Raw genomic sequence first — 19,814 nt, 5'->3', positions numbered from 1 at the left:
ATTTTTGCACTGGCTGTGTGAGCAGTGACAGGTAATCACCCATGGAGATAGGTGCATAGGGTTACCACCTGTCCGGGATTCCCCATATAGTCCAGGTTTTGAAACAGCGGGACTCAGAGACTCTGATGGGGGCACCTAATGTAAGGAGGCACTGTGATGGGGACACCAGATGTAAGGAAGCCCTCTGATGGGGACACCTGATTCAAAGAGGTGCTCTGATGGGGACACCTGATGTAAGGACTAAGGAGGCATTCTGATGGGGACACCTGATGTAAGGAGGCATTATGATGGGGACACCTGATGTAAGGAGACATTCTGAGGGGGACACCTGATGTAAGGAGACATTCTGATGTGGACATGGACACCTGATGTAAGGAGACATTCTGATGGGGACACCTGATGTAAGGAGGCATTCTGATGGGGACACAAGGTGTTTTTTTTTTCTTTTACTTGAAATATGGATGTGATTAGCCTACGTTTATGTTTTATTAGAGAGCAATTCGGACCACGGCTGGAGGAAAATTGCATTGCATACTATACTAGACCGTTATGTGAAACTTACCTTGAAACAAAGTTGTTCCAGTCCCGCAATATCAGCACTGCAGCCGCTTCTATCTTCACCCGTCTTGCTTCCGGGGCTCACGGGCTCCGTTTGGAGCCGCCGTTCATGCACAGAGCACAGGTGGCCGTTCTTTTTGAGAGCATGCACCAGTCATATAACTGGCTGCATGTAATGTAAACATCCACGTCCACATTTAGGAGATATTTACACTACCAATAGGTAAGCCTTATTATAGGCTTACCTATAGGTAGAAGTCAGTAGAGGAAGTTTACTTCCTCTTTAACATAAAGTGTGCCTTTCCTGACAGACTCCATGGCAGCATACATATGGGTTAACCCCACCTCCACTCCTCCCAAATAGGACCCCACTCCCATAAATCTTTGCTCTGAGCCAGAGGCCATGCTACTTTTTTGTCCTTCTTCTACGGACCAGAATGGTTAAAGTCTTTCCTTGAATGAAGTGTCCACGATCGAGGCCTGGTTGTTCGGCAAGCTGTGCCCCGAAAGACGTGTGGAGTCTCCAGCTGCCTGTGGCAGCTGGAGCACATTTGCGTTCCAAGTCACCGCTCTCTCTTCCGGCCTGGTGTCCCTGGGTTACTCATGCCCAGGGACTCAGTGCATGTGTGCTGTGGACGGGGGTGGTTTCATTACACTGGAGAAATTGAATCATCAGTACTGTTGATATTGGGATTTCTCTGTGGGCAGCTTGCAGCAGTTTCCGTAAATGCTGTGTGCAACCATCACAGGTATATGCTCTGCAATAACGCCTTTGTGTGCTGCCTGTGTGTGATCCTGATGGTTCTATCCACTGTGCAGGCTGGCTGTCTGTGCAGTTTCCATACTACGAATGTATCACTGCCCCCCCTTGGGGCCAGCCCTTGTGTCCAGCCCTTGTGTAGCGGGGATGAGAGGGTGTGTTTAACCCTTTCTTTTCCTCGCTTGCCTGGACACTCCTTTTGGGTTTTCCCTTTCTACCCTATTTTGTTTTCTTTTAGGGTTTTAAGTCCTTCTAGGTCAGATTGACAATACATGGCTCCCAGAGTCACGAGTAGGCTAGTTACGGAACACCGCCTCTGGCTCGAGCAAAGATTTATGGGAGTGGGGACCTATAGGGTAGGAGTGGAGACGGGGTTAACCCATACCTATGCTGCCATGGAGTCCACCAGGAAAGGAAAATTACGGTAAGTATTTGATAGGAAATTTTCAGTTTTCTTTACTGACTGAGGTTGTGCATATATTTATACAATTATCCCAGAGAGCAGCCTTCATACAACTTCCTAACACTCCTCTCCAAAGATCAATGATCAATGAAATAAAAAAATTCCTTACCAGCTGAGATCTGTACATCGGCCACCATTCTTTCTGGACGAGGAAATTTCTTAGGAATTGCTGCTAGATCAGCAACAGCTTCCATGATCTCATCCCACAATGACATCAAAGTTTCTGGATCATCTAGTGAGCGGATGGCATCAGAGGGCACAGTAAGAATTATGTTTTCGGTGATAAGCTCAGCCCAAGGAACTGGATAGTTACGAATTGTTTGCTGCCATGAAGAGAGGCTAGTCTGACCTAAACAAGAATATAAAAAATCTTATTCTATTTTTTTTTTTTACAAGTTTTTATTTAATATTCTAGTGAAATGCAATCTCAAAATGTCTTAAACAACATTTCCAAATAGAATTTACTGGCATATATTCTACATAACCAGAAAGCAAGACATGCACATTTGCATCATGGCATAATTATTCTCAATTGATAATTCTAGCCCTGGAATTATTCATTTAAACTGTCCATACATGTTCAATTATCTTGTACAATTTTCCTTTACCTTAAACTATGTAGTGTAAGGGCTTCCCTAAATGGATACAATTGAAAGTTGTTTTGTTTTGACCTCATTGTTCTACTACTGGATTTATTTATTTATTTATTTTGGCTTGTTTATATTGTGTACCTACCCATACACTGTATTCTGTTTATATACTGTTTATCCTTTGACAATAGATGGTGGGCTTCTAGTTTGTACCCAATATACACATGCTTGATAAATGTGTGCATGTGTCAGGAACTACAGACCTCCAATCACTGCAAAAGAACAATCACGTTTCCTCTAACAGAGAAGAAAGGAAATTATTGCATGCAAATTATAAAATGCAGTCATTTTAGAGCATAGATTGTCTTTCAAGCCTTCTCGGAATCTAAAGCTGGATACGCATTATACAACTTTTGTTGGTAGATTTCCATTAGCTTTACCTTCAACTATGTAGTGCATGGGCCTGCCCGATTGCATACAAATTGAAAGTGTTTAGGTCTGACCTCATATTATATGGTTTTGGTAAGTCTAAGGCCCCTTTCACACATATGATCCGTTTGTCTGTTTTTCATCCATCCGTTGACGGATGAAAAATGGACATCAGTGCATCTCTATGTACAAATGGATGACAACGGATGATCATCCGTTAACATCCGTTATCTGTGGGCACTACTGTAACGTTCATGCGTTTTTGTTAATGGATGGATTTTCAGCTGCAGAATTATCACACTCAGTAGCCTTGTAGAGATACTGTTGAATAAACCTATCCAACTCTCAGGACTTCATCACGGTGTACAGCCTGTTATGCAATATACATATACTCAATCAGATGTTTTAGTGGAGGGATAGAACATATGAGAATGTATAGGTGAGAGACAGGTTTGTATGGTGATTACTAGGAGTAGTATTAGGAGAGTTGCAGGTGATGGTAAAGCAGATAGGTTCTGATGTCTAGTATAGTGCAGATGGTAAGAGGACACAGATGGAGTATACTTAGACAGAGTAACCTAGTGCAAGGATAGTTGAAGGTAGTCCCAAGAGCTAACAGTCAATGCAGATGGTATGGAATAGATAGATAGATAGTCCTGGTAATTGCAGTAGATGACAGTAGGAATCCCCTGTGGGGTACTTATCACTTAGATAGGTTAGTAGTAACAATGTCCATAGAGAGAGAGGTGATCCCGTAGCGAGATACGGATCAGCGGCGAGGTTCCGGCGTCAGTTCAGCAAAGGAAATGTCAGCAGCTCCGACTTCACAGGAGAAGGTGCGGTGAACATGTGGTTTGAACGAGCGATGAGTGAGAGAAAGCCGGCGATTGAAATAGCCGCTCATAGCGGCGCTCGGCAATGATGTCATCCGGTCTTAAAGGTATATGCGTCTCTTGTTACACAAGATGGGACGCAATTAGCAAAGGAGAAATATGGAACAAGGGTACCAGAGGTACCAGAACATTACAACTACGAATAAAGTATAAGATACTCTTCCTTTTCTTAAAAGCATAACACCTGAGCTCAGGAGGAGAGTAACTTTTTTGATTTTACCTTTTTTTTCCAGTGATACCAGACTAGTTTTTTAGATTACAACCCCTCAGTCAGCTTTCAGTAGCTTCCAGAAAAGCAGGCCCTCGGGTAGCACAACTGAGGCCTCACAAACAGCAAGCACATGGCAGGGTTGCTTAGGTGAGCCCTTTAGGCTGTGTTCCCCTCCTCTGTGTCTCATAGTATTTATACAGACTTCCAGCAGCCTTCAGGGCCACCCTGCCTGGGATTGGGCAGAATTGTATATACATTCATGCTGCCCATTTGCCTCACACCACATCTATGTTCTAGACCAGTGTTTCTCGACCTTTTTTCAGTCAAGGCACCCTTTGAAATTATGGACAATCTCAAGGCACCTTTAAAATTATGGGCAGTCTCAAGGCAACCTTTAAAATTATGGACAGTCTCAAGGAATCCCATTCTAAAATGTAAAACATGTAAAACAAAAATCGCAGATCGCAGATCGCCGCCATTACTCGTAAAAAAAAAAAAAAACCAACAAAAATGATAAAAATCTTTCCCTTAGTTAGTAAAAGCAATAACTTTTGCGCAAACCAATCAAAATATGCTTATTGTGATTTTTTTTTTACCAAGCATATGTAGCAGAAAACAAATTGGCCAAAAATGTTAAAAAATTGTCATTTTTAAATTTTTTTTTGGGGAAATTTCATATAGAAAATATGAACAATATTGTTATTTTTGCAGAATTGTCGCTCTTTTTTTGTTTATAGTGCATGATCAAAAAATTGCACAGGTGATCAAATACCACCAAAAGAAAGCTCTGTTTGTGGGAAAAAAAGGACATGAAATTTGTTTAGGTACAGTGTCGCACGACCGCGCAATTGTCCGTTAAAGTCACGCAGTGTCGAATCGCAAAATAGGCCCTGGTGAGGAAGGGGGTAAAATCTTCTGGGGCTTAAGTGGTTAAAAAGTCTTTATGAAAAATAATGATTGAAATTCATAACGTTGTCACAAATATAAATGGGGTGGTGGGGCATACAGACATATAATATAATATAATATAATATAATATAATATAATATAATATAATATAATATTAAGTGGATTGTTATTTAGAGAATCTTTAGCTCTTTAGAGAGTTATTATTACACAGTATATCTATATAAAGAAAGTTCACTCTATAATTTCACCTTTCAAATTCCTTATGTAAGATGTTTCACCTAGGGTCCTTGAGGGTATATGAAGTGCACTGTTGTAGGTTTATATTGCATTTTGTATATGTATTTACATGTTAATTTTAATTATTAAGTTACCTGGAGACAAAAATTATTGTTAAAAAAATTCTTGTAAATGGGTTAAATCAAAAAAATGAAAACGTTTAATAAAGAATATCTGAGTAAAATACTCACCAGACAGTTTTACCCTAAATACCAATGAGCCATATTAAGCTTGTGCAATAGTGAAAACAGCCAGTAGGTGTTGCACTCCTCCCTTAACGACAGACGTTTCCAAGATTTTTCACTTCTCACTTCCACTCAAAAATGCATAAGGCTCGTTGCACTCAAGGCTTAAAAAAAACGGCAGCTCCCTTGGCAGAAATAAATGCTCACATAGAGTGGTTCCTTGCACAGAATTTAGGAGACAAATCTCCAATCAGAAACGCAAACCAGGTTTTTTTCCTGCCTATAAATGATGAGCCTTAAATATGCCTGTAATCGCCCTAATGTGCATGGACGATTGAGTCTCTTCTACAGGCAAAACACAAAACTCCATTAGAAGCAGAGATTTTTAAGTCAGTGTGCATGGAGCCTTAAGCAAATGAAAAAACACTCATAGTGTAGTATTATACAGGAAAACCAACAGAAAATACTCTTGATTGTGCTTACATAAATGTGCAAGTGCAATCTCAAAATCACCAATGTGATGCCCAGTCTTTCTATCCACCACTGCATGTACACCCCATACATTGGATTCTCACCAGCTAAAATTAACTATTTGGTTAGATACAGCATGTCCATTTTTTGGTCTCCAGATCCACATTTGATCCACACATGATGTCACAAGAGGAAGTGACATCATAACTGGACCTGGACAGCCAAGGTTGAGATCAAGAGTTCAGCAGAGCGTTTTCAGGGGTCAAGTAACCAGGAAACAGGAACACAGGAGCACAGATTACATGGTGGCTGAAGATTATCCAGCGTTTGTCAGTCACCAATCCTTCCTTTAAATAGGGCACTTAGTGGCAGATTGATTCTGAGATTGGGCATGCACAAGCATATGCCTCTGCGTACCCATATGCAGATGCACCAATGTGCGAACCCAAGTCAGTTACTGGCATGAATTCCTTGTCTGTGTGCTGGTGCATGCGCACTTCAGTTAACTGCCTGACACAAAGTCTGCCCTCTTTTTGTCTTCTTTATCCTTTGTAAGCTTTTGTAAACACACCATGACCTTCCATATCCATTACCCAATCAGGACTTTTGTTGAGCCACATTTCTATTATTTGCCATTTTTAAGCTTCTCTGCCTTTTTATAACCTTTTTTAATTAACAAAATAACTGCAAAATTTCAAAACTATGCAACTATATTAAACAAAAATATCTCCTGTTTTATAATCTGTATATATTTACCAGTCAAAATGCACTTTTACAGACAAAATGCAAAACATTGTGTACTTAGTATATTTGTTTTTCAAATGCTTACCCTTTATGAATGTTGGAGCATGTTCTGCACCATACACTGTGACTGGAATCAGACCCAACTTGCTTTTCTCTTTAACAATAATATATAGAAGACCTCCCCATATACAAGATATTTTCACTTTTTCTCCACTAACATCTTTCCGATGTATGACCACAGGAGCACGACAGAACTCCTTTGCTCCATTCAAGTTATCTGACTGGCAGCCAACCTGAACCTGGAAAAATAGTTAAAGAAACCTGTAAGTTGAACGTATATAGGAGGGTCATTGAAGTGTAATTGCAATATTGAATTTGTTTTGCTTAGTTATTATAATCTTAAAGGATTGTTTGAAAATAATTAAAATTGACCCCCAAACTTCCCCCTCTACATCATGCCCCAGTGTCTTTTAACCACTTTCTGTAGAAAGAAACAGATTTTTTAAATCTTGTGATATACTCACCAGTCTTGTAAACTTCCTAATAATGGTTCCTGCTGGGAGTTCAGTTTGTGCCTTTTAAAAAAAATTAACTTACCCCCTAGTCTTTTAAATTCTTTGTTAATTAAAAAAAAAAAAAAAAAGTTAAATGTTCCTTTTACTTATCTAAATTCATGGTCACGTGACACATCAGATGCTGACTCCTCTATCTTTGTCAGTGCAGAGGCAGAGGGTACTTCTTTTGTCCAGGTTGCTTCCAAGGTGACATAGACACTTCTATCGGTGTCCAGTCTGCAGCAGTATGATGACATTATAAAGAGGCTACAAACTAGCATGAGCATAGGCTATATCACTATACTCCACAGTTCATAATCCCAGGAAGCAGCATCAGTCATTGGACATGTGTGACAGAGTTAGGTATGCAAGAAAAACCTTCAAAGGTAGTTTTTTAAGCTGCCAAATGGGTGGATTGGGGTGGAATGGTTTAGAGGCAGGAGATCTTTGCTTGAATATTGGCTTTAAAATTGGATAAAAATATTCACACAATAACTACAAACTCTTTATTTAGAGAGTCGTGATCAAGTATTTATAGTTTAAGGCATTATGCACACGGCGACAAAATGGCGTGCAGCGTGCATAGTGCATAAACAAGGAGCCACAGGCTGCATCCAGAGTTATATGCCTGTGTGTATGCACACGTTTACTCACATTCCAGAGTACATTGTCATATAGCATTGCAATGGGAGGCTGAGTGCTGTACCTGTGGCTCTCTTATACCTGCTACTTATGCTCTGTGCATACTGAATGCCCTCTTGCAGCTGTGTGCATAAAGCCTAAATGGAGAAAATTTGCAAGCAGTGTACCCCAAAATTCCCTTTTGGAAGCATTTCTCTGTTATACTGTTAATAAATAACATAGAGTTCAAAATTAAACACACACTTTGTGTTTTCTTTTTTTTTTTTTTTGTCAGATGACAAAATACAACCCTTGCAAAATGTCTCTAGCTTACAAGTTGATCCACTTTATAAAACTCTGGTCCGACCGCATCTGGAGTATTCTGTCCAGTTCTGGTCGCCAGTCCTCAGGAGGGATGTGTTGGAGCTGGAGAGAGTCCAGAGAAGGGCAACTAAACTAATTAGGGGATTGGAGGGCCTTAATTATGAAGAGCATCTGCAATCGCTTGATTTATTCTCCCTGGAGAAGAGATGCCTGAGGGGGGACATGATAGCAATTTTTAAATATCTCAATGGGGATCTCAGCTTAGAAAATAAGCTGTTCAGTCGAAGGGATTGCATGAGGACTCAAGGGCATACAATGCGATTAGAGGAGAAGAGTTTTAACCTCAGGCAACGTGGGGGGTTCTTTACTGTTAGGGCTACAAGATTGTGGAATTCTCTACCACAAGAGGTAGTTTCTGCGGGTAGTATGGTGCCTTTCAAAAGACTCTTAGACGTACATCTCAAGGATCAGAACATTCAGGGCTATGTGAGATGATTACAGCCACACACACCTACACGGGTTGAACTGAATGGACTATTGTCTTTATTCAACCTCACCTACTATGTAACTATGTAACTATGTAACTATGATCTATACACAATAAGCCTGTTTAACCAAGAGTAGAAAATCTTCATACACTAAATTGTTAGAAAATTCACTTCAGTTATCCAATCACATGAAAAGCACATTCCTATTCACTGATTTCAGTTCATTGACTGGGGAATCAATGCGAACAGTAATTTGCTTTACAAATAACTGAATAACTGAAGTGAGCAACATGACAAATGAGACTTCAAAATAGGGCAACAAAATCAAGTAAAACTCAGAAAAGAAATACCTGAAGACCATGTCTAACAGCTGATGCTGGAAACATTAGTAATGCTTTTTTTCCAGGGGGCAGAAAGAGTCCAGTACTTCTCCATGCATCACCACCTACAAGTAATGGAGTAATTGTTAATGTACTACAAATCTTGCATTGATGGAGACACAGACATACTTTTTAATGCTATACCTGGGTTTGTGGCATCAATCTGTACTGTAACAGGGGTCTGGTCCAATAAATCAGTGATACCTTCCTCACTGTCATCCAGACATTGAAGACAGCTGACTTCTTGAGCCAAACCCATGATAAAAGCCTCTTTGGAGCCGTTTTTCACAGGACACTTTTTATTGACAGTGGGTAAAGGACACTCTTGTACTAGATGTGCCAGTTCTTGCTGTATTAATGAGGTGAGAGGGCTGGCTGGAAGCCTCATGTATGATGAAACATCTTGTCTGAGCCTGTCCAACAAAGTGGTGAGAGGAGGTTTCAGCTCAACTCCACTTTTCAAGTCCCTCAGCAACTCGCAGACCACTCTAGGGAAGTGGTAGGTACTATCAACTTTTTTGGGATCCAACGCCTTGTAAACTCCTTGCTTAACTGTCTCTGCTAAAATACTAATTCCAAACTTGTTTAGGATTTTATTTCCTGGGTACTGGGAAAGCACATTTGGGTTGGAGTAAGACCAGTACCAGGCATGGCCAGCGATAAGCAGGCCCCCCCCTTCTGCCACAAATCTATGGATCTTTTTAGCTTCTGCATCACTGTATGAAGTGCAGAAATACACACTGAGACCAGGAATCAAGTCAGAAGCCACACAAGATAAACCTTCCTTCTGTAACACATGTAGGACGTTTCCCAGTTGCTTAACACCGATTTTTCCCTTTCTGCCCATGTCTAGCCATGAAACAGCATTGAGAATGAAGGTCTTCAGCTCTGGCTTGGAGAGGTTGCCTTCATGTGTTCCTACAACAACACGTCCTTTGCCGTAGTATGCAGCACCAAAAAAGCATTGATTGTTGTCGCTGAGCCCAATTGGAAATGTTAGAGGTCCATGAAGAAGAAGTTCTGAGGGCAAAGATCCTCCACTGATGTCCAGGTCATTAACCCCTTGCATTAGATGCTTTAGATCCGCCGAAAAATCTATACTGTATAAAACAAAATCAGACACCCATGCAGGCATTCATTTTGCAAACAAGAAACATACATTATGACCACAAAACATAGCATGCTAGGTTAAAGTGGGGCAAACGCTGATATGTTGAATTAATAATAACCATGTACAAAAAGTGGTCTTCTTGTCTTCTTTTTTATTATTAGTACACTAAGTGATCTATTTATCAATGCTTTCACTTGTTCCACCTAAGATTTAAATAGAAAAATGTGTGAACCTTGGGTAAAGGTTGTGTGAATCTTTTTTTAAAACATTGATAAATAGGGTGACCAGTATAACCAAAAATGTGTTGTGCTATCCAAAAAAAGTTCAAATGCATAACTATAATACAAATAAAAAATTTCAGAAATTCATCAGATGAAATGACAAATCATACAAGTGAAATGCATAAATGTGTTTAAACATATAAATCAATAATAATATATGCATACTCATAAAAAAAAAACGTAGAAAAGAAATCCCCGTAGACAGGAATGTGCTCAGTGCAAAAGTCCATAGACAAATTCATATGTCACCAGATTTCAGTGATCCAATTGAAGTGAACAACACTCTTGGTGAACACCCCCACTGACAAACTTCTTACCAGCAGGTAAGACCTCAGTGATGGTGGTCTGGCTGCGCTTTGGGAGACAACCCATTGGAATGGATGGATAATGTGATCCACGTCTCAAGTGAAAAACTTCCAATCGGCCAGGATAGTCCACATATGGAACTCAGTAAAAAGCATAGAAAAATAAGTAAAAACCAGCACTGAATAAGGTAAAACTACTTACAACAAACAGGCAAGAAAATCTCATGTAACACAGGTAATCCCGATAAGCACCCTGGTGGGCGTGATGACATCACCGATGTAGCTCCATCCGATGCATTTCATTGGATGAAACGCAGACGTCATCATGCCTGCCAGGATGCTGATCGGGAATACCTTTGTTACATGTGATTTTCTTGCCTGTTTGTTGTAAGTAGTTTATTAAATGCTGGTTTTTACAACTACTACACTATAAAATACTTCTTTGCCTTTTACTGAGTTCCATATGTGGATTGTCCTGGCCGATGTTTTTCACTTGAGCCCCGGATCGCATTATCCATCCATCTCAGTGGGTTGTTTCCCAAAGTGTAGCCAGACCTCCTCCATCATTGAGATCTTACCTGCCTGTAAGCAGTTTGTCAGTGGGGGTGTGTACCTGGGTGAAGAGTGTTGGTCACTGGAATCTGGTGATATATGAATTTGTTTATAAGCTTTTGCACCGAGCACATTTCTGTCAACAGGGATTTCTTTCGGACCGTTTTTTTATGAGTGTGTATATAATAAATATTAAGTTATATGTTTAAACACTTTATGCATTTCACTTAAATGAATTGTCATTTCATCTGATGGATTTCTGAATTTTTTTATTTGTTTTATATTTATGCATTTGCACTTTATTTGAATAGCGCAACACATTTTTGGTTATACTGGTCACTTATATTTTTATGTAGATATTTGTTGATTGCGACTGTCACTGAGAAATCAATTTCACTGTTTTGCCTTGACACATAGTGCAACTATTGTTTGACTTATTAATAAATAGAGCCCTAATAACTGCTGAAAGTGACATAATAAAAAGTGAATCATGTGCATAATAATACCGAGTTCTGTTTTCAGTGTTGGAAGGAAGCAAGTAGGTAGCCCTCACATACACAAAGCACCACCTTTTGTATATAGGGTGAGTGAACTGTGAAGAAGATCAGTAACTTGTGGATCACCAAGAAAATCTGGTCTGCTCAGTAGTCCACGGCTGTTGTGAACCACCACACCATCCATTGCACTTCACAAAAGTGATCTGCACATAGGGTTTCAAATACAATACAATATGGTTAAAATACTTTGCACTTTCCTTTAATAACTTGTACTGCAGTGTGAAAATTAAAGTGGCCCTAGCGTCAGATATAGTTTTTTTTTTTGTATTAGGTTATTAGGTACATCCATGCCAAGTAATAATCTAGATCGAATATTGCATTTAAATTCTGTCAATGGGACATGCTGGAAACCTTTTGTCAATCAGCGGCTGCAGACAATCAGCTGCAGACACTGATTAGTGTATTCTGATATCAGAGGGTCCCGCTGTCAGAATACATTGTCCTTGTTTGTGTGGATGGAGAAATCTGTTGCTTTGTTTTGTTTTCCATTTAGCCCACTGGCCTCTTGTGATTTGCTATAGAGCAGATTCTTGCAGTGAACAGTTAGATTCTTTGGCACCTGTAAAATATAGAATCTAAAAATTAATCTTTGGAGATACTTATATATTTACAGTTATTTAATAGTTTTAAAGATATGATGAAAGAAATCCTAAAATGTACTATGCATTTTCAAGATACAGAGACCAGTTTATTCCTTATTACAGCTCTATTTCTGTAAGGACTATTAGTCATAGCGTACTCACTCTTGATAAATTGGAATCCACGTTATGTTCTTACTCACAGAGAAGTTTCCCTTCTCTCCATATTTGTCAGTGAAATACACTCCAGCAACTGATGTTATTTTGTTCCCAGGAAAATGACACAGAACGTTTTCTTGTTGGTGAGATTGAGACCAATTCATGGCTTGGGCTCCAATAAGCACACCTCCACCTTGTCTTAAAAATGTGACAATATCTTCTGCCTGGCTGTCATCACATCCATTAGTACAGAACACCCCTAGATCTTTCTTCAGACCAGACACCTTTTCCACCCTGTGTCCAGAAGAAGACAGGGTCTGCTCCAGGCGATCTAGGTTGCCGTTAACACCAATTCCTGCTTTAAGGGATGGTTTCAGCCAGGCTATAGCGTTCTTCAGGAAATCCATGAATTGTGGTTGGTCTAAAAATGACTCATGGCTCATGACCACTATTTTACCCTTCCCATACTTAGAGGCAGCCAGGAGGACATGTTGTGCTGGAGTCACTAGCACTGGGAAGGCCGTGTCACCAGTCAGGAGAAGCTGGCAGGGTGCACTGTCTCCAGAGAAGTCCAGGCTACCAAGGCCATGGACCAGTGAACTGTAGTCGTCTTTAGCTGTCATATTTCCTATAAGAAAAAAATATATGATCAGTTTAAATTAAGCTAAATGTTTGAAGTTTTATTTGTCAAAGAGCAATAAAAATCCAAAAATGATTATTATTTTCTTATAGTGTAAACATATTTGAATGCTAGTTTGTGTGAGCCTGGATTACAGGCTAAGTTCACCTTTTTCAGGCCTAATTTCACTTTTCACAATAAATAGAAGCCTTTCCTAATGTCCTTTCTGCCCAAGTTATCCCAATGTGCTTTTCCCTCACCTACCTAGTCCATGGCAGCTTTGAATCTGCACCTCTCGGTTCAAAATGTACAAAACTGCATTCTAAGACCTGACTTCCTGTAGCATCATGTGACGGTGACCATCCAGGAAACTTCATATCCCATCATGCACTGCCTTACTGCATCACAGAATAGGATGTGTTTTACTTCTCTGGACCATAGCTGCCACATTAATGCTGTATACCACCTCTTTTTTTTTTTTATTTTCACACATTTTTCTACTTCTTCCTTTAATATGGCAATACATTGTGCAATCTCTTTTAAATCTACCATCAATTATGTAGTGAAATGTTCTGCCTGATTTGATACAAATTGAATTGATTGTTCAGGTATTACATAGTTTTGGTAAATCTAAAGGAAATTGTAGAGATTGTGCAATAAGATTGCATTGTAAATGGCCAGCTTTATACAAGTACATGGGAGGGAGACATTCAACTGTCAATGTTCTTGTAATCAATGTCCAGCTAAGGGAGGGGAAGGGTGTAAACCATTCACCATTTGCACTGTCATGCTCCATTCACACTTAATGTTCTTTGGCATGTTTTTCACTGGAACTAAGGAGCCAAGCCCAACCCCTGAAAAATAACTCCACACCATAATACCCGCTTCACCAAATTATTTGGACCAGTGTATAAAACAAGGTCCATAAAGACATGGATGAGCGAGTTTGGGGTGGAGGAACTTGACTGGCCCCATCTCAACTCGATAGGATGCCTTTTGGATAAATTAGAGCGGAGACTGCAAGCCAAGCCTTCTCGTTCAACATCAGTGCCTGACCTCACAAATGTGCTTCTGGAAGAGTTGTAAAACATTCCCATAGATACTCCACTCCTAAACCTTGTGGACAGCCTTCCCAGAAAAGCTGAAGCTGTTATAGCTGCAAAGGGTGGGCCAACTCAATATTAAATCCTACGGACTAAGACTGGGATGCCACTAAAGAACATGTGCGTGTAAAGGCAGTTATCCCAATACTTTTGGAGATATAAATAAATATATATACATATATATAAATGTGAGTTAGGGACCTTAGATTGTAAGCTCCATGGCACAGGGACTGATATAAGTTCCTCTTGCTATATAAATACCTATAAAAAAATAATGAATTTATGTGAAGAATGAGTTAAATGCTGAAATCCTAAAGTAGCTAGTGGCCTGATATATACATTTACTATCTTAACTGGCCTTTTTTTTTGAAAATTCTATAAAATAACAAGAAACAGGGATGCGCAAAACCCACACATTTAAAACCCACCATGGCATAAAACATTTTTTAACAACTTTTATTGAATATATAAAACAGAACAAGAAAAAAAAAAGAATATATAAAATACATAATATAGAAAGTCTAAGGAATTCAAAAGACTGCCAGGTATGTGACCTTACCCACATGGAAGTATGGGTCTAGTGTAGGGGCATAAAATGCTGGAGGTATGCATAAGTGGCTCCATCCAAAGGAAGATATTAAAAACATAACATGTCAGCAACCAGCAGAGATATATTTTACTGTTGTTGCAAAAGACAATTACTGTTGTCTAAAAGGAGAAGTGTGCAGAGGAAGGTGAACATATTGACCCATCCTCCTCAACTACAGGCTTGGACTGATGCTAAAGGCCACTGTAGCTACTGAGGGGTTTGACTGCCTACCTAAAGCCAAACATGCCACAGGATTCATTCCTGACCAGTAACAATACTGTGTTATTCCAACACTATCTCTGACAGCACATAATTATCACCCTTAAGGTGATTGTAAAGTCTGGTTTTTTTTTTTCAATAAAAATAACAAGCATGATATACTTACCTGCTCTGTGCAATTGGTTTTGCACAGAGCAGCCCAGATCCTCCTCTCTTTGGGTCCCTCTTCAGCTCTCCTGGCCCCTCCCTCCCTTTGAGTGCCCCCATAGCAAGCACCCAAGCCAAGCCACAGCCCTGTGTATCCATTCAGACATGGGCATCCATTCAGACATGGAGCTGCGGTTCGTGCCCGCCCCCTCTCTCTCTCCTCATTGGCTAACTGATTTTGATTGACAGCAGTATGAGCCAATGGTGCCACTGCTGTGTCCTAGCCAATGAGGAGGGGAGTCCCAGATGGCTGAGACAATCATGGGCATCACTGGATGGAGATGGGGCTCAGGTAAGCATTTGGGAGGGCTGAGGGGGCTGCTGCACACAGAAGGTTATTTTATCCTAATGCATAGAATTCAATAGGAGAAAAAAACCTTCTGACTTTACAACCCCTTTAAGCCTCCTGCACCATAGTGCTCTTATCTCCTTTTGGGGTAAACTGGGTAATGGTGGAGGAGGCTTAAAGTGGTTGTACACCACAGACATGAAATATGAACAAAGCATATCCCTCTACAGTGTGTACCTGTCTCTATCCAGAGCACTAAGTGTAATTTCTGTCTGTTGCCTTCTTCCTCTCCTATCTGCATGAGTCGCTTCTGACAAGCTTTCCTGACACCAAGAGAAAAAGGGTGACAGAGGAGGGAGCTCTATTAGATTGATAGCTTCACCTCTGTTCCTGTGTGCTGTGTAAAGGGGTGTGTGCCCCTTCCCTCCAATCAGCTCTCAGAGCTCTCCTCACTGAGCTCTGTAGTGTGTAATTTCAGCTCTCTTTTCTGACAGCTCAGACATGCTATATCAATTTTGGCCTTTGAATGAATGTAGAAAAGAGAATACTGCAGATAAACAGGTACAAGTTATGTAGAAGAATTTGTTTCATCTCTGTTTATTATATGAGACCAGTCCCTTCATTGGGTATATGTAAGGGTTTACAACCACTTTAATACTTGAGTGCTGGCAGAGGTAGTTTTGGAATAGGACAGTATCGTTACCAGGCTTGAATGGGTACTGTGGCATGCTGGGCTTTAAGTAGGCAGTCAAGTCCCTTTAGAAGACATAGTGACCTTTAGTATTTGTCCAAGCCTATAGTTAGAGAGGATAGGTCAATATATTGCCCTTCCCCTGAAATGAACAGTACAGTCCATAAACAGTTATTTATATACAGAATCATACAAAAGTGAGTACATCCCTCACATCTTTTAATGTAACAACACTGAAGAAATTACACTTTGCTACACAATGTAAAGTAGTGAGTGTACAGCTTGTATATCAGTGTAAACTTGCTGTCCCCTCAAAATATCTCAACACAGAGCACTTAATGTCTAAACCGCTGGCAACAAAAGTAAGTAAAGCCCTAAGTGAAATATGTCCAAATTGGGCCGCCCAAATTGACAATATTTTGTGTGGCCACCATTATTTTCCAGCACTGCCTTAACCCTCTTGGGCATGGAGTTCACCAGAGCTTCACAGGTTGCCACTGGAGTCCTCTTCCACTCCTCCATGATGACATCACGGAGCTGGTGGATGTTAGAGAACTTGCGCTCCTCCACCTTCCGTTTGAGGATAACCCTCAGATGCTCAAAAGGGTTCTAGGTCTGGAGACATGCTTGGCCAGTCCATCACCTTTATCCTCAGCTTCTTTAGCAAAGCGTTGGTCATCTTGGAGGTGTGTTTGGGGCCGTTATCATGTTGTAATACTGCCCTGCGGCCCAGTCTCCGAAGGGAGGGGATCATGCTGTGTACATACAAAACACAGTACATACAAAATAAGGAGTAGAAAAAATGGATAATGTATCCTACTCACCCAGCGCTAAAATAAATATGTTTTGAATGCAACAAAAATGTACTCAAAACTCATACAATCAACAGCTGCCACTATTAACACAATCTACATAAAAAAAGGGCGTCAGTTGAAGTCCGTGATGACGAAACGCGTTAGAGCGTGAGCACGCGGTTTCCATGGTACTCGGCAGCGTCTGACCTCACACCCGGAAGACACCCAACCTAGGTACCGGGCGGTTGTTCGTGTACACGGGGATTGACGAGAAGCTGTTCGGTAACCTGATCTATATGCTTGATTGTTCTGTTTTACATGTGAGTGCAAATTCTTACGGGATTCACTGTATCACTGGGTTTGTGAAATAAATGTTGTAACGGGATTACGCTATGTGTCTCTGAACATTTTTTTGCATGCATAATCTGACGAGTGAATTGTCTACCATATTGGAGAAGATGCTATAATATCTGGAGGCTGGCTGAGGATCCATCTCCTTCTGTGTCTGGTTTATAGGCTTGTTTTCAAGCTGCCTCTGGTGAGTTCATTACCACTAGGCGAGCACAGCGGTGTGGTGGAGGTTTGTGTGCCCAGCTGTCTTTCTTCATATGATTTCACTCACGGCAATGGACTATCTTTGGGATCGCTCTTCTAATAATATATACAAGAAGTAAAGATCCGTTCATTGCATATATTAGGACATTTTTTAACTTTATCAGTGTATGTGGACAACGTACCTACAGTGCCGCTAGTGGACTCATGAGGAGTTTTTTCATTTTAAACTTTGTATAGAGTGCACCTTTTTTTATGTCACAGTACATGTTGACATTCATGGTTCATGGCATTCATGGTTCCCCCAATGAACTTTAGCTCCCCAGTGCCGGCAGCACTCATGCAGCCCCAGACCATGATATTCCCACCACCATGCTTGACTGTAGGCAAGACACACTTGTCTTTGTACTCCTCACCTGGTTGCCGCCACACATGCTTGCCACAGGACATGAATCCAGTAATCCATGTCCTTAGTCTGCTTGTCTTCAGCAAACTGTTTGCAGGCTTTCTTGTGCATCATCTTTAGAAGAGGCTTCCTTTTGGAACGACAGCCAAGCAGACCAATTTGATGCAGTGTGCGGCACATGGTCAGACAGACTGATCCCCCCCCCCCTTCACCCCTTCAACCTCTGCAGCAATGCTGGCAGCACTCATACGTCTATTTCCCAAAGACAACCTCTGGATATGACGCTGAGCATATGCACTCAACTTCTTTGGTCGACCATGGCAAGGCCTGTTCTGAGTGGATCCTATCCTGCTAAAATGCTGTATGGTCTTGGCCACCGTGCTGCAGCTCAGTTTCAGGGTCTTGGCAATCTTCTTATAGCCTAGGCCATCTTTATGTAGAGCAACAATTCTTTTTTTTAGATCAGCAGAAAGTTCTTTGCCATGAAGTGCTATGTTGAACTTCCAGTGACCAGTATGAGAGAGTGAGAGCGATAACACACCTGCTTCCCATTCACACCTAAGACCTTGTAACACATAACGAGTCACATAATTCGGCCCAGGGAAAATGGCTAATTCGGCCCAATTTGGACATTTTCACTTAGGGGTGTACTCACTTTTGTTGCCAGCGGTTTACTGTAGACATTAATGGTTGTGTGTTGAGTTATTTTGAGAGGATAGCAAATTTACCCTGGTATACAAGTTGTACACTCACTACTTTACATTGTAGCAAAGTGTAATTTCTTTAGTGTTGTCACATGAAAAGATATAATAAAATATTTACAAAAATGTGAGGCGTGTACTCACTTTTGTGAGATACTGTGTATTAGCTTGTAATATAGTTCCTTTTGGAATGATATTGTGCAAAATCTCATACCAATTAAAAATCATTTAAACCTGAAATCTGATCAGTTTCTACTGGACCCTGCACACCTCATTGTTATATTTATTGTAGAATACGTCCCAAAAGCCTTTCAAATTTATATAAAGCAAATGTTTTATTTTTAGATTTGAATGGAGTAAAGACTACGTAAAAGTTCTGACAAGTTCTTTTTTCGTCCCATTGGGGAAAATTTGGTTTTCCATCCCATTCTATCTCAATAAGAATGCACATCAGGACAAATAGAGGAAATAAATCTCCCCACCGGTTACATTTGAACAACAATCCAAACCTGACAAAAGGGCTAATCACTTCTGCTGTTGACGGCCTGTGCATGGGCTCACCAATGCATGGGACCGGTAAATTAATGGATGTTGCTTTAGGAGGCACACTGCTGAGCCTGCACCCTCCCCACCAGTCCAGTGTACCTCTGTTACTTCCCTCCCAGTAACAGAATAAGGTCCCAGCAGGAAGGTGCAGCAGTCCAGCAGCTATAGCATGTCCTTTCTGACGTGGCCTATTCAAACTGCCGAAAGCTGTGAGCACCAATTTCTCTGCATGGTGTTTCAGTTGACAGGCGCCTCTCCTCCTCTCCCTCTCATGGCTGTCAGTTTAAAAGTCATTCAGGAAAATCAGGACTCACAGCTGGCCCTCCCACTGCACTGATCATCCCTGGTTGCTACCTGTGTCCTCCTCCTCTAACCCCCCTGTATGTCATCCTCCTTCAGCCCCAATCCATGTCCTCCTCCTTCCCCCCCCCCTGTGCTCCTCTGGCCCGCTCCTTCGGTCCTTTGTCCTCCACCTCTGCCCCCCTAGTCCCCAGCAGCAGTGGGGGGGGGGGGGGGCTCTCCTCCCCTGCTGGCTGCTGGGGGATGTGTCAGGATGGAGAGCAGAGGAAAGGGCCAGTAAAAATTTAATTTACCAGCTGTTTCCTTTTTCTGAATTGGGCAGAGTGAGCTATTGCTACCGATAGTTCCTGTGTTCTGTGATAACTGAGCACAGTAAGCTGTGTTTACTCTGCTTCAGTT

General features: G+C 40.9%; 1 protein-coding gene across 1 annotated transcript in view; it reads right to left on the bottom strand.

The window, feature by feature from the left end:
* The window catches only part of LOC309552561 (uncharacterized protein), a 104,956-nt gene that overhangs the window by 68,324 nt on the left and 16,818 nt on the right, over positions 1-19,814 (bottom strand). Inside the window, exons 2-6 of the mRNA XM_082253513.1 lie at positions 12,406-13,027; positions 9,001-9,956; positions 8,827-8,921; positions 6,575-6,788; positions 1,891-2,130 (exon numbers count right to left, since the gene is read on the bottom strand). Coding sequence (XP_082109639.1) covers positions 1,891-2,130; positions 6,575-6,788; positions 8,827-8,921; positions 9,001-9,956; positions 12,406-13,022 — 2,122 coding nt within the window. The 5' untranslated portion in view covers positions 13,023-13,027. The remainder of the gene's footprint in view (positions 1-1,890; positions 2,131-6,574; positions 6,789-8,826; positions 8,922-9,000; positions 9,957-12,405; positions 13,028-19,814) is intronic.

The sequence above is a fragment of the Pelophylax lessonae genome, assembly GCF_965119305.1.
Source record: "Pelophylax lessonae genome assembly, chromosome: 4".
Classification (NCBI taxonomy): domain Eukaryota; kingdom Metazoa; phylum Chordata; class Amphibia; order Anura; family Ranidae; genus Pelophylax; species Pelophylax lessonae.
This window is presented reverse-complemented; position numbering and strand designations above follow the sequence as displayed.